General features: G+C 41.9%; 1 protein-coding gene across 3 annotated transcripts; it reads left to right on the forward strand.

Annotated features, from left to right (window-relative positions):
• The first annotated feature begins 343 nt into the window (after positions 1-343).
• On the forward strand, positions 344-27272 carry inppl1a (inositol polyphosphate phosphatase-like 1a). 3 transcript variants are annotated; one of them, XM_030397775.1, is made up of 28 exons: positions 344-842; positions 8664-8727; positions 9383-9530; positions 9929-10010; positions 12755-12901; positions 13326-13416; positions 14208-14297; positions 15378-15476; positions 17135-17285; positions 17807-17913; positions 18373-18475; positions 18643-18839; positions 19074-19191; positions 19634-19730; positions 19898-20036; positions 20135-20234; positions 20869-20957; positions 21046-21127; positions 21237-21326; positions 21814-21932; positions 22246-22420; positions 22518-22673; positions 22789-22873; positions 23085-23171; positions 23318-23468; positions 23706-24068; positions 24386-24519; positions 24817-27272. In XM_030397775.1, the coding sequence occupies exons 1-28, from the start codon at positions 667-669 to the stop codon at positions 24923-24925; spliced, it is 3549 nt and encodes a 1182-aa protein (XP_030253635.1). In that variant the 5' UTR covers positions 344-666; the 3' UTR covers positions 24926-27272. The 3 variants fall into 3 exon arrangements, with proteins under 3 accessions (XP_030253635.1, XP_030253622.1, XP_030253628.1); XM_030397762.1 differs by having other exon boundaries at positions 23318-24068; XM_030397768.1 differs by having other exon boundaries at positions 21814-21927; positions 22244-22420; positions 23318-24068.
• The last annotated feature ends 110 nt before the right edge of the window (positions 27273-27382 follow it).

Genomic DNA, 27382 nt, shown 5'->3' on the forward strand with positions numbered 1-27382 from the left:
ACTACTTTGCATGAAGTATAGAGTTGCATAAAATAAGAGTACCTCGTTCATAACTGTACAGTAGATGAGTACATGTGGTTACTTTCTACCACTAAACCTCTTCTCTAGTCCATTCCAACACTTTTCTTTCTCTCCATCCACCCCAGTGTCTCTTTATCCCTCCATCCCTCCTTCCCAGAAAGCTATATCAAGCTCACTAGAAACTTCATAACAGGAAACGAACTGTGGGTGACATCGCCTCGGAAATAAAGCGTCTTAATGTAAAGTCGCCCAACGTTCATTTTATTTTGAAAATTCCAACAGGAAGTGCTCATTAATGACACTATGTGGGGTTTGACGCGACCCCGCTGCTGTTCCCCGGTCTCCAGTGTGGATTTACATACCCTGATTTCCGTGGGACTGGGAAGCGAAAGAGGAGGGCGGTGAGCCTTTCAGGAACTGAGGAAACAGCCCCCAAGCAGCGTATTTTAACACATTTCCAACTTTTTCGCCTGCTCGTCGGTCCTCTCTCTGCCCCTACACTCCGTCGGAGCGAGCGTTGGCGGTACTTTTTCTGCCTCTCAGCGGCTCTCACTGGATCATTTCTCTGGTGTGGAGGAGGGCTGGGAGGGTGTCGGAGAAGTCTGGAAGCAGCTCGAGTTGAACCCGGTTTGAAGGGCTGTGGCCATGGCCGGGGGAGGCGGTGGTGGGATTTCTCCGTTGGGGCCCGCACCGCCGATGTGGTATCACCGGGACCTGAGTCGAGCGGCGGCCGAGGAGCTGCTGGCCCGGGCCGGGAGGGACGGCAGCTTCCTGGTGCGGGACAGTGAAAGTGTCAACGGGGCTTACGCTTTGTGTGTGCTGTAAGTACCTCGTAAAACAGAAGTCTGTGTGAGCTGATAACCTGTGTCTGAGGCCTGCTTTTTGCTCTATCTACCTTTTTAAAAGCGAACATTTTTAGTTTAAAGGGTGTTTTCGCAGCTAGCTCTGCCTCCAGGGAGTCTGAAGTTTTGAGTTAAACTCACAGCTAGTCTGTTGTTGCTACACAAGCTTAGCTAAAGTTGTACACACACTTCCCAGCAGCAGCAATGTGCAGTTGTGTGGGATCAAATTATAGGTGAAGCCGACGTAAGCCAGTGTTAACCAAGGTTTCACCCATTTGTTTACTTTCTCCTGGAAGTTAGTGAATGGGAGAGAGACTTTGTGTCTGCCCAGCAGTGAGGCTCCAGCATGGCACACACACAACTTCAGGGCTGTCCCTGTCTGTCTTGTGTCTGATGTGGTCGCCTGCAGCGTTGATTTTTTTTTTACAGGCAACTGAAACTGTACGGTGGTGGAAGTTAATGTAAGCGTCTATGGGATGGTGGAAGCCTTGCTGATGTTTTTAATTGGAGGCTCATATAAGATCAGGGCAGTGGTGACGCAGCTGGAGACGCACACACACACACACACACACACACACACTAGCTGTTTAAAATGTCAGTCTGTAAGCCAAGGCACTGCAGATCTTTTTGTATTTTAGAGGGCCTGGCATCCTCTTTGTGAAAAGAAGTGATGAAACCTCCACCTTCATTTACACAAGGCAGATTTTGCCACCAACCACCAACATGTCCACCTGATCCTTCAATACACACACAGACAGACAGTACTTCCAGTGTTGTGTGCACTTGGCCATGACTCAGGCAAGTCAACCGAACCGTGGAAAAGGGTGTTAAACTTACAAATGACCAAGATGACTCACACGCCCCCTCAGTGCCCACATGCCATGTTAAACAGAGGCATAGGCTACTGATCGTGCAGATGCAGGAAAAAAGAGGCCCACGTGACACAATACTCTGACATTGACTCGACCTACATCCCCTATCTGATAGTTTACCCCATGCTAAGTTCACTGTGTGTACGTCTGTGTGTATACAGTCTGACAGGCTCACTCTCATGTAAACACATCACTCATCCTGGCATATAAGAACCAAGAAAGAGTGAGTGCAATATATTTTGACTGCTGGCCTATTAAAGAATAACCAAGATCAAACAGATTCATGAAAAACTGCTGGCAGTTCTCCTGTTTTCTTCCTTTGCTGGATGCACTAGTAATTCAGTAGGTCACTCTATGACCAACAACACTCCTAACATCCATGCATCATCCGTTTCCGGATTTTTTTTCCCGCCTCCACCTCTCCCTTCCTCTCCCCTTTCACCTTTCACATCATAGACTTTGTTTCATCTAGGAAGGTTTCCTTCATGATGCCTAAGCTTGTTCAGGTCAGGCTTCAGCCAAACTGTGATTTTTTTAATGATTCTGCAGTGTTGCCACTTTCTACCAAGAAGTTTTGCTCCCCATACAAACAAAAAACATGAAATGGCAACCTTTACCGTTTACTGTCACTTTTAAACCAAGTACTGCGGAATATTAACTAGCACTGTATTTTGTAATTACTTTGTTGCTGTCATGGAGCAGAACAGTGGCACTAACATGGACTGAAACTGCTGTAATCTTAAAATAACAATCTTTCCACCCATTATTTTGTGTAACTCAGGTTTTTATGTTGATATTTAAAAAGATGAACCACATACTGGGATGGATAAACAAATTAAGAAGCTTGATCTTAATGTTATAATTGGTTATCAACCATGTACATTTGCTTATAAGGTATTGAATTATACTGTATTCATGTTATTAGAAGATATAGTTTTTAAGTTTGTATCAACTTCTATGTCTGTCAGGATATGATATTTTGTGCAATTATAAAATAGCATTTGTTAAACTAAAAAGAAATATATATGTATTTCTTTTTAGTTTAACAAATGCTTTTGTTAACTCAATTTAACTGATTTTTGAGATGTATGTTCGAGGCAGCTGTTCAATATTGTGATTTGCTGTTGACGCAGTTATTGTCTTTCAATACTTACTCAGCTACCCAGGCTAAGTCCATGATCATTAAAATATTAATTATATACATTCACTGCCTTAAGATAAGAAGACACATCTGTAAGTGGGTGAAATAAGTGATTTCAATGTACTGTTCATTGCGCCATTTGCTAATTTCAGTGGTGAATGTTATGGAAAACATATCATTCAACCCTTTTAAAACCCTCTTAGGGTCAGTTTTCTCTGTGAAAGTTGATGATTATCATACTATCTACATTTGCTTATCCTCAGTATTGAATTCTACCATAATATTAGTAATAAAATTATGCTATCTACTTGTCCTTTTTAAAAGTTATTAAAATAAGATTTAGAAATATCTACAAAGCTTAAACATCACATGTCAAGATGTCTCGTACATGATTATGTATCACAGTTTACAGTATGAAACATTTTTCAATACAATGCAAGCAGTAAATGTCAGTGTATACCCAGTCACATGTCATGTTGTTAGATCAGTATGACAGGAACAGTCTGTCTTAAGAAGTAATATCATAAAGAACAGGGTTCTCCAGTATTTCCCAACAGCCCTTGAAGGCGTAGAGGAAAAGATGATATGGTAAAGTAATCTCATTCCTGTGAGGTTGTGCTGATGTTGCTGCTTTTAAAAAAAAAGAAAAAAAAGCATTTCCAGGAAGTACAGTCTGAATCACTAGAAGTGTGAGTAGATTCTAGACTGCTGAATGGCTCACTGTTTTAGTCATGGCAGCAGTGTGCCACACCGGATGGCTAAGGGTTGATGTCTATACCAGATCTTATTGATATTAGGTATCCTTTGTCTCATTTGCTTGAACTTTATTAACTGTTAACTCAAGCAGAACAAAGCAAAACTAGCTAGTTAGAAGCTTCTACTAATGTACTACTAAATAAAAAAGCTGTATCAGATACAGTACCTTTTTCAAGCTGAAGTAATCATTGTATTTTAACTTATTTTAAGGTTTTGATTAATTTTGGCAGAGTTTTTTTCTGTTTACTGTCTTAACCTGAATCACTTGGTGACGGCTGTCATGTGGAAATGTTTTGTCTTTTACCTGACCATTGCCACTAGTCATGGCCTACTGTTGAACTTGCCCTAGTAAGTTCAAACACAGACATGTGTACTTCCTTTTGAGGGCTTTGGAGGCACCGGTGTGTTCAGGACGTGTTTCCACTCTGCTGTTGTCTGAGAATAGACAGAAGGACGAGTGTTTGTGTGGGGGACTTTACAGAAGCTGTAGAAATCAAGGACTGACTCCAGGGCCAGTTTGGGTTCATGCCTTCGCCTTTCACTTCCTCCTAGTCTACATTTCAGTCTGCAGATTTTTTGTTTGTGCGTCTGCATGCAAGTGTGAGGCCAACACAAGTGTACCATTTAGCAATAAGAAGATCGACAAATATAGCTGATCAGTAAATATTATGTGTGCATCAGCTGGTGCAAAGTACCTTGAAGTATATGTATTGCGGTACTGCTTTGCCACAGTGGTTTTTCATGTATATTTAATAAACACGTGATTACCCATCAGTGTGACAACTACAGAGATAATTATTTGTTTACTATTTCCTGTCAGGGAGATATTCTTCAGTATCAGTGGAGCATGTCTGAACACGTTGGGGGTTCAGGCATAGCCTGGTGTGCATCTTCATGTGTGTTTGAAACGTGCATGTGTCTGTGAAAACATTCCTCACCAGGTTTTTACAGCCACGGTCTCTTCCTTGCGTTGTTTTTTGCAATTACATTTAAATGCTAGGAGGATTTTGCAATGGAAACTTAAAGGATATGTTCACTCAAAAATAAAAATGCCGTCATTATCATCTCACCCTCGTGCTGATGGAAAGGTGGACAAGGTTTTGTTGTCCAAAAAACAATTCAGGAGTTTCACAGCAAAACAGTTTTGCAGAATTCTCCAAAACAATTGAAGTAGATGGGGACCTGTTTTAAAATGTAAAAAACAACATGAAAAAAACCCTTGAAGAGTTCCATACAGCTCATCCAGCGTAATCCAAGTCACCTGGAATCCCAAATTGATTTTAAAAAGACATTATCCAGACCCTTTTAAAAAACAGAATCTTGACCAACAGCAAAGCTAAATGCGTAAGCATGCACCCAGTCTGAAGTGGTTGCATGAGCTCAATTGTATGTTGAGAATGGAAATAACCTAATTTCAAATCACTTTGGGATCTTGAGGCTTCTGGAGACTTAGATTATACGGTATATAGCCATTTTAACCCCAAGAATGCTGCAACACTGTTTCGATTTGAAGCTCCAGAAATGTTCTGTGGACTACAAAACTTCACCTAACTTTACATAGGCACAAAGGTGAGAAGGTAATGACTGAATTTTTATTTTTGACTGAACTTCACCCTTAATGTAGAACATTTTAAGCCCCTGTTACATCCTTATATTAAAAGTTGTAAAGCTAAAATCTTCCCCTGAAACTCACCCCTTCTTTTCTTTACCTTGGTATTATTTTGATAAAGAGAACGTTCAAAAATAAGGAATTGTTTCTCTTACCTGGATTCATCTCATCAGTCTACTAAAATTCCCTTACATATTTGTGCTTTCACAATCTTGTGTGACATGCACAACAATGAGACAACTGCATATGGCAGTGAGTCACCACTATCATTTTGATTATGAAGCATATTTGAGATAATCATTATAGCCAGTCAATGGAGTTTGTTGATGCTCAGAGTGCTTGTTCATTGTTAATCCATGTACTAGACTGACCTGCTGCACTTGGAGGCAATGAGGAGTGGATGTGACAGAGGAGGAGGTGGTGGCTCTCAAAGCCAACAGGACAGAGGGAGTCAGCGTAGCAGTCATTACCCTCAACATAGGCTATTGTTGACAACACACACACGCACACACGCACATACGCACACACACACACACACACACACAGCATGCTTTGGGTCTACGTCTATCCCATAATAAACCTCTCGCCTTCTGTCTCCCTCCCCCTGTTATAACTTTGCTGCTACTGAAACAATAGTATTTACCCCACAGACCCGCAGAGAATCTCATCTGCTGCCAACAGGAAGGCAAAACACACACACACACACACACACACACACACACACACACACACACACACACACACTCCTATACACTGCAGGAGCTTCTCTGTATGGATTCTGTGTCACTGGACCTACAGTACACTTACACAGTTCATCAAACTCACTGTTTACTGCTGCACATTGAAAGGCAGGTGCGAATATTTATAAAGTTTGAAATGTTGTCTGCTGGAGACTTGATTTGTGGAACTATTACTGGCAATAGTCTGGTAAATGTACCTTGTAAATCAATTACAAAAAGGGAACTTCTGTTCTCGTGGTTTATCTGGCCCAGTCCCATATTTTTAACTCTTGACACTTTGGGTCGACATCTATACCAGGACCTTAGTCGCAATTCTTTCTCCGCCTCCCCTGTGTCCTGTCAAATAAAAAGCAAAACTTGATTTAGTTAAAATATATATAACATTTGTGTGTTAAAAAATGTCTAGGAATTGTTACACCTTTGTTGTATATTAGATAAACTGTATACTTACATTCTCCCATGTGTTTGCTACAATGTTCAATCCGTGATTTTACTCAAAGTAATGGGGTGTTTTATTTGATCACCTGTAGCTAAACTTTTGGAAGAGAGTCAGAGAGAAAAGGCACTCATTTTGAGTAACACATTTTGTAGTAAACGTTTCTCAGAAGACCCTTTTTAGGAGGTAAATCTGTTTTTTTTGTAATAGCCAGCAGGGGACAACTTAACTGGTTTCAAAAATGTGTCTGATTTTATTTAATCTTATGAGACTTGATTCATTATCTTAGTAAACCATTTCCTAACAAGTTAATGGTCTCGATTGCTAGTTTCAAATCTTCCTCTACACAGCAGGATGTTTATTTGGCACATTATGGTCCCATTTGGAGAAAAAAAGGTGATAAAGCAGGGCTACCTTGTGATTGACAAGTTGCTACCATGGCATTATCTCCTCCGCCCTTTCATCCAAAGATGTTCACTTCTGGCTTGAAAAAGCCGAGATGGCAACGGCCATAATGCTCAACTCGAGGCTTCATAATGATAGTCCATGAACCAACAGGTGATGTCACAGTAGGTTAACACTTTTGTCAGACCCACGATGAGCTTTTGTCAGAATTAAGGTCACAAAGTCAGTTGTGATGACCTGATTTTCCCCATTAAAGAGACCTGTGACCTGATCTACATGTTTTAATGTGTAAATGATTCACACTTACCAAAAGTCTTGGAATCACTCCGGCAGATTGCCTCAGCTGGCAGCCGCGAGACTTCATGTGGAGTGAGACTTGTGTTTCTGGTTCCAAAACGGATCTTATTATTTTACAAAAAGGTCTAGCTTTGTAGGAACTGTTTCCGTAATGATGTCAGACACATAGAATAACAACCTCAGCCTGTCAGGAGCAAAAACAAGCACTTTTAGTGGATGTTACTTTTGACAGTCAGAGTTGCCCCTAAGGGTTACGATTATTATGTAATTCCAACAAAATATAAAAAAGTTTAACAAACATAGGCACAGGTGTAGAAATACTGGAATTCCCCTTTAAGACAGAAAACAAATGCTGGTTTAGTCCATGTTACTGTGTCAGTCTGACGGGGCATGAGTAACATCACCAGTGAAAAAGTTTGATTAAATGTGTCATTTATGCTCAACAGAAACGGTTATATCTTCTCATGAAGTTAATTCAGTCCACCTAAGTTAAGTTTTTTGTGTATTTGGGATGAAAAGAAATAATCCTCTTGTGATTTATTGTTAAAACACTTTTATATTTTAATCCAGTCCATGTTTTGGTTCCTGTTGGACACTGACCTGGAAAGACCGGACAAACAGCTGAGCGTACAGGGCGGGATGAATACCCGACATGGATTTATCCCTCCCTCAGCTTGTACAGTGTATACACATGTGCATACTGTAAATAACCACAGTATAAGCAGAAGTAAAAGTGTTTTTCATAGGCTGCAATGCTAACATCCACGCTTCTAAAAAGACGCACGGTCATGACACACAAATACAGCACGCACACCAACGGACATAAACCACAGCATTTGCTTGGCAAATTGAACATTTCGTGTCCGGTCCACTGAGCAGACATGAAAATCAATCATCTCCAGCTTGTGGCTGCAGGCGTGCAGTCATGGCTGTGCAGTCATAATGTCAGAGCATTGATCTGCGATTGGCTGATAGAAAAAAAAAAAAGCTTGTGGTTCAATCAGAAATGCTATTCAGACTCTAGAGTTTGATACACAGCTGTTGACTGGAAGAAATACCAGACTGGATCATTTTCTTTTAATTTGTAGTCTCACAAATGATGGTGCTTTCATGTTGTTCCTTTACTTGATGCTGTCACTGTGACTTCACAATGTTTAAACAGCAGGTTCAGGTCTGTTCTGCTCTACTGTATCACGCTACTGTAAAGATAAAGCCCGCTCACAACTGTGACAGACAGCAACAGGTTGAAGCTCTCTCCAGCGTCTAAATCCCCCTCACTCTTATACACACACACACACACACACACACACACACACACACACACACACACACACACACACACACACACACACACACACACCCCTATCCACTCAGGTCAAATATAAGAGTGTGACTGTGACTAATAAGTGTTATTTTTTGTTGAACAACAGCCTAAAAGCTTTCTCCTCTTCTCTCCCTCCTTTTTTCACTCCATTTTCTCGAACTCTCTTTTTCTTTGCTGTTATTCTGTCCTCTGCTCTGTCTGTTTCTTTCTTCCTTTGCAGGTTTCAGAAGCATGTCCACACATACAGAATCCTCCCAGATGATGAAGGATTTCTGGCTGTTCAGGTACAGAGAAGAGACACACTCTCACCCATACACCTACACACTCCACGGAGGTTAAAAGTGTGTGCATGTGTGCAGCAAAAACTGTATTTGCTTCAGTAGCAGCTGGCAGGCAGAGATGCTTTTGTTGGCTCTGAGCTCACTCTCTCGCACACACACCGACACACACCAACAGCAGCCTCTTTGTGCCCAACAGCTGTGAAGTCCCCACCACACACACACACACACGCTCTGCCTCACACACACACACACACGCACACACACACACACACACACACACACACACACACACCCGACAACATGGTGGTTAAGACTATCGTGTGGCCACATCACAGACATCTGTGTCCCTGCTGTGTAATTTTTTGAGTCTTAGCTGTGACATTGAAGAGAGGCTAAAAGTCTAATTTGGCTTCCTGGAGCTGAGTATGTTTGACAGCAATGTTTACCAAAACAGTTCTTCCTGGTTTGAATTATATTTAGACTACCGTGTCATATTTGCTTACACAACATTAAATGTGGAACAATAGAGGCCACCAGAGATTTCAGTAACATGTACTTGTAGCCAACAAATTGTTATGTTCATACCATGTAGAAAATAACTTTCCTTCTTTCCTTGCGTCTGTTCCTCCCTGATTGTCCTCCTCTCTCTTCCTCTCAGACGTCCCAGGGCGTGCAGCCAAAGCGGTTCAAGACGTTACCAGAGTTGGTGTCATTGTACCTGCAGCCCAGCCAGGGTCTGGTCACTACTCTGCTTTACGCTGTGGACAGAGAGGAAACGGCCATCAGTGATGACAGAGACTACTCAGGTAGCTCTACAACTTATACAGGGCATGATAGAGAGGCGAAGTGACGCTCCTTCTGGTGGACCACAATGATTTCAGAAAAGATGTGTATAGCGAGAGATAAATAATGTTAAAAAATGTTAAAAACTGAATTATACTTAACAGTCTGTGCAACGAATTGTGACTTTCTTGATCTGCGAAATTATCTTTTAAATGGACAAACATACACATCGTATGTGTAGTTTATGACACAATTCAAACAAGAACAACAAGGTATTTGACTCTCACCGTTGACTACTGTACAAAGTTTTTCAGAAATCCCATTGTGGCTCACCAGAATGGGTTAGACTTCTGTCTACTGCGTACTCAGTGATTGTTGCCTTTCTGTCACATGTTTATTTTCCTTTATCTATCATTGGTAGATGGGGAGGACGAGAAACCACCCCTCCCCCCTCGCTCTGCCTCCACCTCCACTCCTCCTGGACCAGACACACCCACAGAGAGGTACAAAGTCTATATTAGGATTAATTTTATTGTGTCCAGTGTGCAATGATAATATGCAAGCACTAAGAAATCACATATGACCTGCAGCGACTCTTAACCAACATGTTCATCATGCTCATGTTGAAAACAAACACAAGCAAACCGCTGCAGCACACACACACAAGGAGGAAGGATGTTGCCTCAATGTGAATGTGATGATGTTGGAAGTCAGCTTTGGTTACAAAAATAGTAGGCTGAGGTATCATTTGCCCCATTCACGCTGCCCTTTCATTGCGGGAATCGTGACGATACTCCACCTTGCCGTCTGTGTGAAAGTTACAGATGTGGAGAGGGGGGACAGTTTCACTGCGGCTCTGATCCACCTCTGGAGGTAGTATCAGAGCCGCAGAGGATGCGAGCCGGCATCTGTGTAACTGCACTGTTGTACGACCCACAGCCGGGGAGTTTTAAAACCAAGAAACAGCTGATCACGGCAGTCAGTCCATCATTTCATCCACGGACATCAAGATGAACAACTGGACAGCCGCTGAGATCCAGGAGATGCTAGCGTCTCCTCGGTCTCTGTAGCGGTTTGGTTGTGTCAGCTTGTTGTCGTGTCGGCAAGCTAAGGACGGTCGCTATTTTCAAGTTAAAAGCCCCCCGCTAAGAACCCAGTTCTAAACTCCAATGGGGTGCAATGTAAAGCTCTTATTTTGAAGACAAATTCTATGTCACTGTTCACAGCCCAACTTCGAGCTTCACGTCACGTCACATGTTTACGCCTACCTCAGAGGCGGCTTTTGGAAAAGGAGGAATATTACACCTCGGTTTTAGAAAAGACAGGCCGGCACATTGCCGTCCTTACCTTGGAGCAAATGTGCCGCCTTTTCTATCTAAAAAGCACTAGTAATGTGGTAACTGGTAGTGTCTTTGGCAACTTGTATGAGGAAGAAGCCTCTGAAAGCCTGTCTGTCATCCTGTCTGTGCTTCCGACTCTCTCACATTTCTGCCCGAAAGACAAATAACAGCAACTGTAGGTGACTTCTGCAGTTGAATGGCAGTGATGGTGTGACACAATTTACAGCAAATATCTTTAACTCATCCTGTCACCTCTCACTATTGTGTTGTTGTTGTTAGTCTCTGGCAACTTGTATTCACTGCGATGGTCAGCCCTCCCGACTGCTACTTCAGTGAACTTTCCCCCAGAAAACAGCATCTCTCCCCGCGAGTGAGGGAGTCAGACAGCGTCCTGTTTACTGATGACGATTATGCAATTATGCAATTATGTAATTTAGAACGAAAAAAATTAACTTTGTCACTTTTTCCACAATGCTTGGTGGGTCAGGATCTCAAACACAACACATTATAACTGCATCCATATGAATATGAACTGTCGGCAGATACATGTTTAGATTAACAGGTGAAGAAATATGTGAAAAAAACACAAACAAATGTCAACATCGCGATGTGTACTGTCACGCCTTGTTTGGTTCTGCAGCACCAGTGTGCAGTATGAAATAACACACTGGAGAAGCTTTAAGCCAGCACTGCTATGGTTCATTGTGAACAAAAAAAGGGGATATAAAGGTGAGGTGGGCTATTGATTGTAAGAGCAAACAAACACACACACACACACAAACATCCTCTGCTCTCCCTCTGAGCCCTCCTCTCTCTACATAGTGAAGGAAAGCCACATCCTGTAGAAAACCACATCGGCCACAGATGATGCAAGGCTTTGATGAAGTGGGGGGTATAGTTTGTGTGTGCAGGCAGATGTGTGTGTATGGGCTGCTCATATCTTTGCTTATTAATGAACAAAGACTGTAGTGAAAGGAGTAAGGTGGCTGCACCTTTGTTTTTATAAGATGGACCTCACTGACATGAAAGAGGTAAACAAAATGAGTGTGTTGCAGTTACCTTTGACACACAGTGTCAACTGTAGGTGCAGTCAATAAAGCAGCATCCTCCTGTCAGTTACTGTGGTCCTCGTTTGTCAAGTGATCATGGAAAAAGGTGTAGAATCAGCCATGGATATGAGCCATGACACTTTCTACCGGTTTAGGTAAATTCACAAAACATTACCTTTCACTATACCGTTTTGTGGACTTTACACGTTAGAGATAATGCTTAGTGCAGGAAACTTAACTTTGTTGTGTTTTATATGGCTTACATAAAAGTGCATATTGGCTGCAAGAAAAACAAAAAACTGCAAACAGCTGATTATCTGTCAGCTCTGATTCTACACCAGAGTAAAACCAAAAAAGGAAGTTGCTTTTCTTTTCTTTTTTTCTTTTTATTTTCACCTTTTTCAATGTCTGTATCAGAAAGAAATGGTGTCATGTTAAAGATTTAAAAGCGTTGCAAGTTGTAGAAGTGTAGTCGTTGGCCAGTGTGTTGGTGGCTGAGGGCATCCTGCTGGCTCACATGGTTTGGCAGGGTAGACGTAAGTCAGCTCTCTGTCTTAAAAGGAAGTGTGTGTTTCCAAAATCCTGACTGCACAAATGCTGTGCTGTATCAGCTGAAACTTTAAATACTTACGTGTGAGAGAAGAAACAAGAATATAACAAACAATAAAACAACATACGACTAAGAGCGAAAGAGGTTTAGGCAGGACTTTACTGAATGGACGAATGAAAAAGTTTAGTTTTACAATAATTTTGTTATTTGTAGCTTCCTTCTATTATAATCTGTGTTCTCGTGTCATGGAATTATTTGCATTAAGTGAAGATGGTTATAGATAGTCACCTGACTTTATTGTGTTTTAGTGCACCAGCAGCTAACGGCCTCAGCACCATCTCCCACGAGTATCTGAAGGGCAGCTACGCTCTGGACCTTGAAGCAGTCAAACAGGGAGCGTGTGCCCTGCCTCACCTCAACAAGACATTAGTGTCCTCCTGCAAACGCCTGAATGGGTAAGAAGTACGCCACATCTCACCTGTTGAGCCAGATATCCAGCAGATACACACTCTCCTGTCCATGCATATTTCAAACAAAGCTGTTCTTGTGTAAATGCTCATCACTGCACTGAGAGACCATCTATTTATATATATCTATCTATAAAGGATTTACAACTAACAGCTGCCTGCATCCTCAGCTCATCTCTTGCTTTGGTAACATGTTTCACATTGAAACACTGATAATAAATTGAAATTGAATGTTGAATTAGAACATTTAACAAGAATAACATAATCACATGATTATTAACCTTCTTTTGTTTAATGTGTAGCCCCTTAAAGTATGTATTTTTCTTAAAAAGGTTCAGGTTAAGAGACATAAGAAGGATTTCTAAGCTTTGAGATAATTAAGTTGTTGATCTCTCTTTTATTCCCCAAACAGGGAAGTGGATAAAGTTCTGTCTGGTCTGGAGATCCTGTCTAAAGTCTTTGATCAGCAGAGTGCTTTCATGGTCTCTAAGATGATCCAACAGGTAAACATCTTCGCTTTTTTGTCTGTGCTTGTGTATCAGCTTCGCTAGAATGGAAGCAATGGAGACATTCCTGTCTTCCTAATGTTAGCAAAAAGTTTAACTTAAACCCCATCTCCATCTGTTGTCAGATTTGACAGCTCATCACTTACAGGACTGCTCACTTTGAACGTTATGTTTGTCGCTCGGGGAAATGAAATCAGCTTCACGGACAGTGGAATATGAGACGTGATGTCTAATGTCATCACTTTTGTGTTAGCCTTGTGTACAGAGCAGCCAATCAGAATACGTCAAAGAAATTCAATAACAAGTTCAGGAAAAAAAGGAAGAGAGATTTTTTGGAAGAACCCTTAATGGCTTTAACACATAGTGGAAACTACAGACACATGCATATAGAGTAGTTGCATGAGTTCGTCACACACACGTAGACGCACAAAACGTTTTTTTTCTCCAGGGTCCTCTTAGGCCAGCTGAATTAGACTCAGTCACACCACAGTCATACACATGCTGTTCTTGTATCACAAGGAAACACTCACACAGAGTGGTTTGTGTCTGTCTGTGTAGTAAGCAGAATGTGCATGTGCCTTATCGGTGAAGTTCTTAAAACAGTTAGGCGATGATATGTCGCACACTTGTTGATGTTTATGTGAGATGTTTATGAGCAGACCAAAAAACATAAAATCACATTCTTTCCATCTTACTCTTACTTGTCCTGTTTTTTTTTTGTTTTGTTTTGTTTGTTTAAACGGCACAGCTCACACAAGTTTTAATTGTCTGTTTATTTTCTCGATCAGTCAGTGAATCAGGGTGGAGACCAGGAGTTGGAGAACCTTGTGACCAAGCTGGCAATTCTCAAAGACCTGCTGTCCTCTATAGAGAAGAAGGTACAGGCATATATTCAGTCACGTGTAGGCACGCACTCTCACACATAATCGCTCCTGCTCTCTCTCCAAGTCTCACACAGACACACACACAGACACACACACACACACACACACACACACACACACACACACACACACACACACACACACACACACAGACAGCTGCTGGTCAGAGGTGTTTAGTTTAGATAACCCTCCCCATATGATGGATCATCTGTCCGGAGGCCTTACTGGCTGCATGCGTAACCCAGCATGAGGAGTCCAGGCTGGTGTGTGTGTGTGTGTGTGTGTGTGTGTGTGTGTGTGTGTGTGTGTGTGTGTGTGTGTGTGTGTGTGTGTGTGTGTGTGTGTGTGTGTGTGTGTGTGTGTGTGTGTGTGTGGGCGAAGCTAGAAAGAGAGAACCTTTTTCTTTTTGCCGCCGTCACTCACAACATATGGTAAAATAAGAAATTGGGGGTGGATTTCTTGACATTTTTTAACAGAGCAGCCATTTTTCTAGCAGTACAGACAAGCAGTTGAATAATATTTGCATAAGCTGTGATATTGTTGGAGCCAGATGGGGAGGGAGTTTCATGTAGGTCACAACAGGGAAGTATTTAGAGCTGAGTTTTTTGTGTGCCATACCTTACATTAGTTTTCCAGCACTGTTAACCTCACTAGTTAGGCTTTATGCTTTTATCCCTTATTTGCAAGTACAGTCTGACCACCTCTGCCATGTTAACAAGTCAAACCATTTCTACTACTGACATAATTTTTGAAGGAGGGGCTTTAGCTGCCAAGGAAGGAAATGGCCTCAGTGTCATTAAAGCTGCATGTCTTAACTCATGTGATGTCACAGGCTCCACCTTCTCTGCTCCTGTTGGATCATATCCAGAAAAATGGGGAACCGTTTCCTTGTTGACACCGACACTGAAGCCTAAAACAATACATTTTATCTGTTTGTGTGTGTGTATGTCTGTCTATCCGAGGGTGTGTGTGTGTGTGTGTGTGTGTGTGTATTTGTGTTTTGCTACTTCTCTCTCAGTCTTTATTTTTTCTTGTTCTTCCTTTTTCATTGGTTTTCTCTCTTTGTCCCCTCAGGCTCTGAAAGCTCTCCAGGACATGAGTTTATCCTCTCCATGCTCCCCTCCTCCTCTCTCCATGCGTCATAGTAAAGCCATCCCTGTGCAGGCCTTTGAGGTATATATCGACATCTCCCCACATGCATGCAAACTCACATTTTATTTGTGGTTGTCACCGTGCAAGGTGATGTGAGGTCGGTATTAAATAGGTAGTGATGATATCATCTGTTCCTAGCTCGTGGTCTGTACAGGAAGTGCATCAAATAAAACTAATCACAGAAGAGTTACATGAGAAATGTGTGCATTTTAGCAATTATCAGAGTGGCCACAAAATCATACTCTACTATATTATCAATTTAAGGTATGCATTAAGGTTATATGATATTGGTAACAAAACCTCACACTGCTAAGTTTTGGTTTTCTGACATCTATTTGGCAATTAGAAATAAGTTTTCAGAAGACTTAATTAGCTAAATACAGGCTAAGCACGTAATTTCTCAGTCGGCAAAAGTCATCGTAGTTACAACCACTGAGTAGCAGAACGACACACATTGCCAACATTGTTCATGTTTATCAAGTATGCAAGAAAACATAACATGAAACATAAAAGAAAAACATCTATAATGTGAAAAAGTTAACTTCCCGAGCTTAATACTGCGCACACTGCAACGTGACTATTGTTGATGCTGCCAGTGCTTAAATGATATATTGTGTAGCTCAAGTATGCACCTTATGATCAGATCTTACGTTTTCATTCTTCCTCTTTTAAGACAACAAGGAGATGTGTTGATGTCGCAGAAAGTTTAGATTTGATTCATGAAATGCTACGATGCTGGTTTCGTTTCACAGAAGACACACTGAACTCGAATTACATTAAAAACAGGCTGTGAAGTCATATGTTCATCACCATACTGCAGGAGGTTTCTCAGCAGAGCCGCTGTGAGACTAAAGCATGTTGTAACGTAATGCAATTCCTCTTGCATCATCAGTGGCTTTTTCATGATTTATGGTATCAATCACGGTTGGTGTCATATTGACACATACAATGAGTATCTCACTGAGTGTGTATAACAGAAATTTTGAATCAGTATTTGAAGGTGAGATATTCAGAGTAGGGAGTAAGAGGTTAATAAGGGATTATAATCACTGGTAACATGTTGGGGAACAATGTGAGACAGAGAAGGAAGAAGAGGTGAATGATTTGAAACGTTAGCCAAGTCTGTATCCTCTGTGGCGACCTCCTCTCAGCAGCTTCCTGTTGCACAGGAACAGAAAATGTTGTTATGATGAGGAGATAGGTTTAAGATGTGGCACCTGAATCGCCCACTGACACATAAACAGACTCTTTTGAGGTCTTACATGATATGACTCAGAGTCAGAGCACAGTTCTGTCTTCTGGTTCACATTTTTCTGCTGAGAAATAATGAGTTGTACGTCTTTTACAGCATGCCCTTTGGATTCAAGTACCAAAGTCGCAGCTTCTCATTGACCTTTCAGAATATTTATATATATATAAGTATATGATAAACAAAGATTTGTGAACTGGCTGTATATAGTTGACTACGATTTCACACGCTCTTAAAGCCATAGAAGCAGCAACTTTGTTAAAAAAAAAAAAAAGAGAGTGCTGACAAGTCCACTACTTTACTTTGGAGACCCCTGGTGGTGTCGGGAGTTGATATGATTTGAAAAGACCCGTAAATGTTGATGAATGCACAACAAGCAACCCCAGTTCTGTGTGTTTGTTCAATCCCCACCTCCTCTGCACCGCTGCAGGTAAAGCTGGATGTTTACCTGACAGAGCTGACAAAGATAGGAAAGAGTCAGAAGTACACTCTGTCTGTTGATGTGGAGGGAGGACGACTGGTAGTGATGAAGAAGGTGAAGGACAGCCAAGAGGACTGGACGACCTTCACACATGACAAAAGTGAGGATTACTCAAACACTCCGTACATAATAAAACACAGTGTTTTCTGAACAGTTTGATGATTGATCAGTGTTTCCCCCGATAACTTTTCGAACAGAAATCTGTAGAACAGAGATAGTGAGTCACTCAGATCATCTTGTGACCAGTTCAGTTTGTAGATGGCAGCCTTAACAACAGCCGCATTCATTAAAAAATGCCCTTTTCTGTGATAAAGAGTGTCTTTTCTAATGTTTTATCTTGTAAAATTAAGAATACTTTTTTGTGATGTTGATCTACGATTCTCGATGGTATTTGTTTTGAGACACAGGTGAGGTAAAGACATGAAAAACTGAACGCTGATTTAATGGAAATCCACTTGTTTTTTTTTTCTCCCATTCACTTTTTTCATTGCCCTCCTTCCCTAACTTAAACCTTCTTCTTGCAATCTATTCCTTGACCTTGCTTTCCCTCCCTGCCTTTGTCTGCCTCTCCCGCTCTCTGACCTTCTGTCTCCTGTCTGTCTGCCTATTTGTCTGTCTCAGTCCGTCAGCTGATTAAGTCTCAGCGGGTGCAGAATAAACTGGGCATTGTTTTTGAGAAGGAGAAGGACAAAAGCCAGAGGAAAGACTTCATTTTTGCTAGTGCCAAGGTTTGTGCACACACTAACACACTGCCTCAAACATAGATTTGTGGATGTAAGAAAGCACAATTATTCAGAAAGTCAACAGTGAAAACACATAAACACGTACTCAGAAACTTTGCAGTGTTATACGTATTCATATTCAAGCTGACAAGGAAGTGCTCTCATCTTTCAACATGATTTGTTTATTCAAAATCAGACAAAGGACACTAGCATGTCCAGGATTTGTCAGTTTTTATCTGAAATTCTTCCTAAATTGATTCTCAACTCATTGCTGTCTGTCCTTTGAGATATTATTTATCTTTCAATTTGGATAATTTGATGGAAAATAGTGAGGACAGTTGTGTGTAAATAAGAAATTAACTTAGTCATTCAAATTGTTTAAGGTTTCATGGAGGCTCAGATACAAACTCACTGGTGGTGCCTTTTTTATGCGGACCTCCACTCACTGTTGTGTGTGTGTTTCAGAAGCGGGAGGCATTTTGCCAGCTGCTGCAGCTGATGAAGAACAAACATTCCAACCAAGATGAGCCAGACATGATCTCCATCTTCATAGGCACCTGGAATATGGGTTAGACACCCACACACACACTATTTTTAGTGTCTTCAGATATGTTTTTCTTTTAAACACGACCTGTGTTAATAGAAAAACATATTGATGTATCATATTTATAGTAAGTTGCATTGAAAAGTAACATATTTTAGATAATAGTTTTCCATTTTGGTCTTTGTCTGCAGGCTCAGTGCCTTCGCCAAAGTCTGTGGCCTCATGGGTGTTGTGTCGCGGCCTCGGGAAGACCCTGGACGAGATGACCGTCACCATCCCTCACGATCTTTATGTATTTGGAAGCCAAGAAAACTCTGTGTGTGATCGGGAGTGGATGGAGTCGCTACGTGCCATGCTGAAAGAACAGACAGAACTGGATTATAAACCGGTGAGGAAAACGGCCTGAAACATAGATCTTAGTAACTAGAGATCTTAAATGAACGAGGCATTATGCTACATCATCACAATCTTTGCTCACGTTATTCTTACTATCATTGAAGTCATGACGGAGAAGAAATATTCATGTTTGAGGTTGAAAACTGGATATGAAAAAAGACAGGGCTAATACAGCACAGAAATTCAAATGATGGGTTCCTCATTGTCTTTTGTGTGTTGGTCGCAGATCGCAGTGCAGACTCTGTGGAGCATAAAAATTGCTGTGTTGGTGAAACCTGAACATGAGAATCGGATCAGCCACGTGGGGATGTCCAGTGTCAAGACGGGCATTGCCAATACACTGGGTAACAATTATACTTGGTATTCAGTCTGTAATCTTCCATCACATGCTATACTTCCCGGTGAAAATCAAGCGGAAAATATGCAAAATGAAAAAACAGCACAAAAAAACGTTTTCTGTTAACAAAGGGCCAATTCAAAGTGTTATTATGATGTCATTACTGCAACTCCTGTGGTTTGATGAAAAAAATGGACCTTGAATTAAAAGTTAAACATCTGTTTTTTGTCTCATCAGAATTCCATGATCCATGTAAGCTCTGTAAACTTGCAAAGCAACCTTGACGTTTAATTCCCTAACTTTATGAATAATTGAATGACAAATTTCACTTTGGACAGGATCAAAATGTGTCAACGTTTTTTGCTCTTTTGCAATAAAGTAATGCATGTCAGTTACTGCCAATTATTGTAATATTTTTTGTTTGTATGTTTGTTTTGATGGTTCCCTAGGTAACAAAGGAGCTGTGGGTGTGTCCTTCATGTTCAACGGGACATCTTTCGGTTTTGTGAATTGTCACTTGACATCAGGGAATGAGAAGATTGCCAGGTACCTGCCACAATCCTACACACACACACATTATGTGTACGGTGGTTTTTTTCAGGTTTACAATATATCCTGCTTTGTGGGGACGGAATAACATTTTTAAACCCATCGTACACATTGCTCTTTTACCCCTTATTTCCTGTGACACATGTAACCTTTGACTCCTACAGGAGGAACCAGAACTACCTAGACATCCTACGCCTGCTGTCTCTAGGAGACAAACAGCTGAGCTCCTTTGACATCTCACTGCGCTTTACACACCTGTTCTGGTTGGGAGACCTCAACTACAGGCTGGATATGGACATACAGGTGAAACTGAAGATCCACACAGATATACACAGGGTGATGAATCACAGCAGACTTGGATGACGCCTTATTTCATAATCCTGTCTCATTTGTGTCTGCAGGAGATTTTAAACTACATTAACAGGAAGGAGTTTGATCCTCTGCTGAAGGTGGACCAGCTCAACCTGGAGAGGGAGAAGAACAAAGTGTTTTTACGTTTCGGTCAGTTTGCCTTTTGTCTACATGAGACTGTTGTTTACCTTGACTCCCTGTGCACAATAGAATAGATCCACCTGAGGTGTTTTATTGTAAGATCAGGATTATGCTTCAAACGATAGTTAAAATATCTCAACATTAACAGGAGGTTGCTTCACTTAAAACAACTCAAAGCATATTTCGATGGCCACACAGGGAAAAGAGCCGAATCAATCAGTTTATATATTTATTTATTTTTGCAGAACTGCAGAAAGGTAAATGTTGGAAGACTCTAAAGTAAGCTGAATGCAGTCTGTCACCTTTTAGGAATTGTAAGAAACTGTGAGAGCTTTCTCACGAGCTAATGTCAGATGAGAGTTGCTTAAAACACAGGCTGCTAACAGGGAAAACTGCTCTCATCAGCCACCGTGTATCACAAAAACTGAAAATGTTTAAACGAGAGAGGGAGAAGGCAGTCTGGCATTATGTATGTTCATGGTTTAATGCAAACAATCTGTCAACTGCTTCCTGCTGACTTCTTTCTGGTGCTGTCTCACATAAGTGTCTCATTTAGATGTACTGATGTTATAAATTGCTTTACAGCTTAACACTTAACCAGCTACAAGCTCTAACATTTGAGTGATTCTCTGCTTGCTTGCAGCGGAGGAAGAGATCTCTTTCCCACCCACTTACCGGTATGAACGTGGCTCAAGGGACACATATGTCTGGCAGAAGCAGAAGGCCACAGGGGTATGTTGTTTACTTGGCTCACATCACAGTATCACTTTATTTCCCCTTTTTGTGAGTCAACCTGATTTTTCCTGTCTGTCCGTCACAGATGAGGACTAATGTTCCATCCTGGTGTGACAGGATCCTGTGGAAGTCATATCCAGAAACACACATTGTCTGCAACTCCTATGGTGAGACATTTGTGTTTCTCCTTGCGTAAACCTCTATGCATTGCTTATACTTCAATTAATGTGATGGACTAACAACTAATCTTAAATATATGCTGTTTTGTTTTTTCAGGCTGTACAGATGATATAGTGACCAGTGATCATTCCCCTGTGTTTGCTACCTTCGAGGTGGGGGTGACCTCCCAGTTTGTCTCCAAGAAAGGTACAAATATATTAACTTAAACTCTTCAGAAAAGACTTTCTTTGTTCACTTTGTTTATTTTCCCTTCCTGCTCTGAATCTTGCTGCTTTCCTTCAGTTCTTGATCTTTCTCAGGCTGCAGGTAGACCACACAATTTGACCATAAAGGCTCATTTTCAGATTAGAGCAACTACTCGCACGATTCAAGAAACTTTATGATGACTGTTTTTTTCCAGCTCAGATCTGGACAGTTTGTGATGTACTCATGTAGTCTGGCCAGTGACTCACAGCTGAACAGAAACCAGAAATAGAGTTGAGCTGAACAGAGAGGAATAAATACATCAGCCTGTTACTCATTCTCCGTGTTCATTCAAACTGCAAAATGTCACATTTACAAGTAAATTACCAACTCTGTTTCCATCCTTTGTATGTGCTAATCATCACCACCCACTCAGATATTTATCCCCCTCCCTTCCCACCCTTCTCTGCCTCCACCTGTCTCTGTTTAGGTCTACCAAAGTCTTCAGAGCAGGCCTACATTGAGTTTGAGAGCATCGAGGCTATAGTGAAGACGGCAAGCAGAACCAAGTTCTTCATCGAATTCTACTCCACTTGTCTGGAAGGTGAGGTCCACATCCACCAAAATCCACCAGGAGTTACAGCACAGACGGGGTGGATGTAATAAAACTGTATCTGTTTCTTCTTTTTGTATCTCTCTCCCTCCCTCCCAATCTCAGGCAGTCAGTATACCTTTAAGCTAGAATCCATTGTTGACCTGTGCTGCACGCCCACCTCCTGTCCACTCTGTACTTTTGAATGAATTGCAATAGAAACATCTCCCTCCTCTTCTCCCCTCCTCTCCTACCCCGACTCGTTCCCTTTGTCCTACCTCCTATCTACCCCTCCCTGCATTTGTATCTCTCTGTCACTTATCTGCAGAGTTTAAGAAGAGTTATGAGAACGACAGTCAGAGCAGCGACAACGTCAACTTCCTGCGTGTGGGCTGGTCCAACAAGCAGCTAACAACGCTCAAACCCCTTCTCTCTGAGATCGAGTACCTGCAGGACCAACACCTGCTGCTAACAGTGAAATCCCTGGATGGATATGAGTCCTATGGTATAAAGAGCGTGTTTTGAGTTTTTACAACGGCCTTGCAAAGCTTTTACACTTCTTTTAGTCTGACAAACAGCTGTGTATGTGCTTTCCCTGCTAGGAGAGTGTGTGTTGGCTCTGAAGTCTATGATCGGTAGCACAGCACAGCAGTTCCACACCTACCTGTCCCACCGCGGCGAGGAGACAGGAAATATCAGGGGGTCCATGAGGGTCAGGGTCCCCTCTGAAAGGATGGGAACCAGGGAGAGACTCTACGGTAACTACAGGGGAAGAGGGGAGGGATGTAAATGAAGCAGCTGAGACTAATTAAAGAATGGAAAGAAAAGATGTGAGTTGTCATATGTCCAGCTATTTTTGTTGTTTTATTTCAGAGTGGATCAGTGTGGACAAGGACGACACAGGCGGACCCAAAGGGAAATCCACTTTGGTAACCAGAGTGGGACATGAATACGTCAAGTCAGTACAGTCTACTCTTTCAATGTTTCCATTGATGTAGTTTTAGGGTAAAATGCAAAAACACTGAATCTTAAAATGAAAATAGGGTGTCAACTCCAAAATCCGTCTCATTTGTCATGTTATGTATTTTTACCTTTATTGCAGCTAATATCCTTCACTTGACGTAAGTCCCCCTTCTGAATTCTCTGTATTGTATCTGTTCTCGATGCAGGCCGTCTGTGGTTCGTAAACAGCTTGGAGAGCTGGGAAAGGTCAGTGAGGAGGGAGAAAGGACCAGCAAGGAGGAAACCACTGCAAGGTATGGACACACTCATGTACTGTGTACACAATGACGTTCAAATACACAAGCCAAAAATACAACCTGCCAGAATCACTTTTGATGTGTTGATTTTTTTACACAATAAAACATCAACCGACTGCTCTGTTTGTGTTTGTACTGTGAAGGCCCAAACAGGACGCACCAGACGGTGATCCATCCATCAGCAAGAACAGCTACAATAACCCCGCCTACTACATCCTGGAGGGCGTTCCCAACCAGTCAGCAGCTGCTCTGTCACCTGAGCTTCTTCCATCTCCTACCTCTGCAAACCCACAGGTAGCTAAAGCCCCTCTTCCCTCAGCTGGGGCTCGAACCAAACCCTCCTATATAAGCCCAGGTCACTCTCACCCACGCAGACCTATGACTGGGCACCCAGTCCGTGCTATTAGTGAGGAGGGCTCCTCAGAGGACGATGCAGGTGTCTGTGTAACAGGAGTGCAGGGTGTTGGAGGAACAGTTGGAAGCACACTGAATCGACCCCCTCCTGACTTCCCCCCTCCTCCTCTCCCTAAGGGAGCCCTGGAGATGGTTGCAGAGGCCACCTTCCCCAAACCTCGCCCTCTTTACCCAGACTTAGCTGAGGTCAGGATCCCGGCAGCCAGTCCTGCCGCCCCGCTGGCTCTCGGAGAGGGTTTTAGACGAGGAGGAGGACCAGGACCAGGACCAGGATCAGGGGCGTTGGACGACCAGTCGTGTTCTGTGCTCCAGATGGCAAAGACGCTGAGCGAGAGTGAATTTCCTGGGCAGCCTCCACGCGCTCCTTCTGCACCGCCACCTCTCAGAGGGCAGCCGATGGGTATAGGTCTGGACGCCTGTCGCACCTTCCCACCCAGAAATCCCATCCCAGAGAGTATCGCAGAGGACATGCCTGAGGAGGTGAGCAGTTCAGTGGACCATAGAATAAAATTATTACTGCAGCTGTAGGGAGTGAAGCTGTGTGTTAAATTTTATTGTTATGGCTTGCCATTTTGTTTTTTTGGATTACGTTTTCTCACAAACACAGACGCACTTTTCAACTTGGGCATGACCAGGCTACTTTTTACATCCTGTTCTGCATCTCTTATCTTCCTATATTTTGTAAGTTTAAGTGCTTCCTTCTTGTGCTAAAGGCAAATGGAGCCCATCCCAAGCAAGCATATAGTTTCTGTTAGTGTATTTTTAATTGACACTGTTTTTTTTATCTTCCTGTTCAGGCTCTTTGGGGCAGCAGTAGCTCATCTTTGTCTGTTGGGGAGTCTTCAGTCGGGGAGTGGCTGCAGAGACTGGGACTGGAGAGGTATGAGCAGGGTCTTCTACACAACGGCTGGGACGACCTGGAGTTCCTCAGGTACATACACTCACACACTCAGACATGTTAATGTTCATGCTCTGGTGCGTGCATTCACATGTAATAACTTTTCTGAGCTACTTAAAACTTGCTCCTGATAATAATCCCCATATTATGATTAAAACTAAAACTTAAAATGAACCTAATAGAAACTAAACCAAGATTTCCCAACAAAAAAAACTACACTCTGGACCTCTGAACAACAAAAGAAACAAAATCAAAATAAACCTTCATGAAAAAACGAAGCCATAGTAATAACCCCAAGATGTTGCTGAGATCTTGTGTTGTTTTTTCCAGTGACATCACCGAGGAGGACCTGGAGGAGGCGGGGGTGCTCGACCCAGCCCACAAGCGAATCCTGCTGGAGAGCCTCAGGCAGCAGCAGCAGCAGCAGCCACAAAAATAAACTGTATTGAACTGGTCTATGACTGGTCCAAACTGACCTGGTACCACACCAGGTCCCAAGAGGCCAAATCTCAGCTGAACTGAACTGAACTGAGCTGGAAACGTGCCAATTAATGCCAGACTGTGCCTTTTAAGAGAAATTGCACTCCATTTGTACTTTTCAAAAAAACACTTGTTGAACTACCATCCTTTTCACGTGTACTGTATGTGTGTTGTCGTTGAGGTGGCCTTATTTAATGAAAATCATTTCAGACTTTAATGCGTCACTACAAAACCCTCTGCTTTAGTGAGAAGATGCGGGACGAGTCCATTTTCCTGGTCAGACAGAATTGGAGATACGACACATGTATGGAGTCGGCTGTCGAGTGTGTTGTGCCGTCAGTTCTGACCTGCAGCCTCAAGCTAGTGTTAAAGCTTGTTTTCCTTTCTTTGTCCTGAGAAACCTTCACTGAGGAGAACCAGAGTTGAGACCCCTCAGAAATGGGAAATTGCAATTAATTAGAGCAAAATGAGAAGAAGGTTATTTGTGGGAAACTAGAGCCTTGAAAACACACTGCCTGTGTTTTTGTTTTTTGTTTTTTTACAACACTGTGTTCTTCTCTGAGTCTCAGGTTTTTTCCCCACTAATGGTCTCATTTGGGAAAGTGTGTGTGAAGTGTTGGAGAGCATTCGAGGGTGGTCAGGCAGAGTATCTCCCTCGCCTCGGTGATGCAGGCAGAGAGGAAGTGGTGAGATTAGAGAAGCTAAGTGAGCTCAAAATTTCTCTATTTTTTTTTTTTTTTTTACTTTTGTGATGATGTTTGAGCTACTGTTTTATTGCCACAGAGTCTCCGCATGTATTTATAGTTAATGTTTGTTTATTTTTTTTTATGTTTAATTTTTTTTTATGATAAAGGGAATATGGAGCAAACCAACCAAACCAGTCCTGCTAGAGCTAAAATGCATATTCCCCCTTGCTACAACATCCGACTGAGAGACCCTGGTGTGTGACTCAACAGTGACTGACTCACCTTTGTTTTTCTGACACTTCCTGACACATGCAGAGTCTTGGTGCAGTCACTATTTGGTTAACAGATCAAGAAAATGAAGTAGATCAAGCAATAAAATAGGAGGCAATAAACACTGCGCCAAAGTGAAATATCATTTTTAAGTTTTCACCCTGTACATTTCAATTTAAGATCTTATTTTAGCAGCATGTGACCCAGGTTTGATGGGTCACACCTGTCACTCATTTCGTTTTTAAATTGTGTAGGCAGAGCAGTGTTCAGGGAATTGGCTAACATAGCCTACCAGATTAGCTAACGGTTGTTCTGCTGAAGATTTACCATCGTAACTGTCATTGTCTTGCAGAAACTATTTCTTCCTGTTACATGGTATAAAAATGTGTCTTATTCTGTTGGTTTTATTTGGCAGACTTGGCACTTCATAATAGCTAAAAGAAACAGAAAAGTCAGGTTCATGCAGGACTCAGGATGGTGTGAGGGCTGTTATTCTCTGATTTGACCAGCAGGTGATGCTGCTACTCCTTAAAACTCGTCAGTAGAGGCTGACTGTGGAAACTTTTGGGGAAAATATGACACAACTAAGTCATGTTCAGTGAAACGTTATAGTTCTACTCAATGGTTTGTTTATATGTTTTTTTTTAAGCTAAGCCTTAACTTACCCGTTAGTGTTCAGTCTGCCTGTGTTTGTTCTTAATTTAAATCCTGCCTTCCCCTCTGCCCTTTGAGACTGAAAGCCAGTTTATGGTTGTTGTAAGAGATGCTGACGTGGATCCATCTCGACATACCTGACACTCTTTTTCTTTAACGCCAAACTGTTTCTCAGATTAAGCAGACAATTTGCTTTTTGCTACTAAAATAAGATGTTAAAAATCAACAGCTCACCATGAGAAGGCCTCGAAAGAAGAAACGAATGTGCTGTTGCATAATTGGGACTGAATATGTTGAAATCTTTAAAGATGTGATTGTAGCAGCTCTATTTGTCATGTCTGATTTGTCATCTATTCTTCTCCTGATCGTCTTTGTGACGCAGCTCCAGCCTGTGTTTTTTTTTTTCTCCTACAATGTGTCTAACCTTTTAACAGCCAAACAATGTAGGTCTGCCATTCAGACGCCTTTTTTGACCTTTCAGTGTTTTTGGTGACATGTGCGTGTGTGTGTGTGTGTGTGTGTGTGTGTTTGTATTTGTGTGCATGGGTGAAAAAGAGACTCTGCCATTGTTTGTTTTCTCTGACACTCCATTGTATCCTGTTCCTTCATGTAGTCTCCTGTTTAGATTATGTTAAATTAATGTAAGATGTTCACCCATGTCATTTTTTTCAATTAAAATCTAATATCTTTTCCTGATTTCATAGATTCACTCCTTTTTTATGCTTGTTTTCTATCATCTGCAGGGAAAGCTGACAGGATGAGAGAGTTATGGTGCATGAGCTGTAGACCTGCCTCATTAAAGGAAA

This window comes from Sparus aurata, chromosome 2, assembly GCF_900880675.1.
Source record: "Sparus aurata chromosome 2, fSpaAur1.1, whole genome shotgun sequence".
NCBI lineage: Eukaryota > Metazoa > Chordata > Actinopteri > Spariformes > Sparidae > Sparus > Sparus aurata.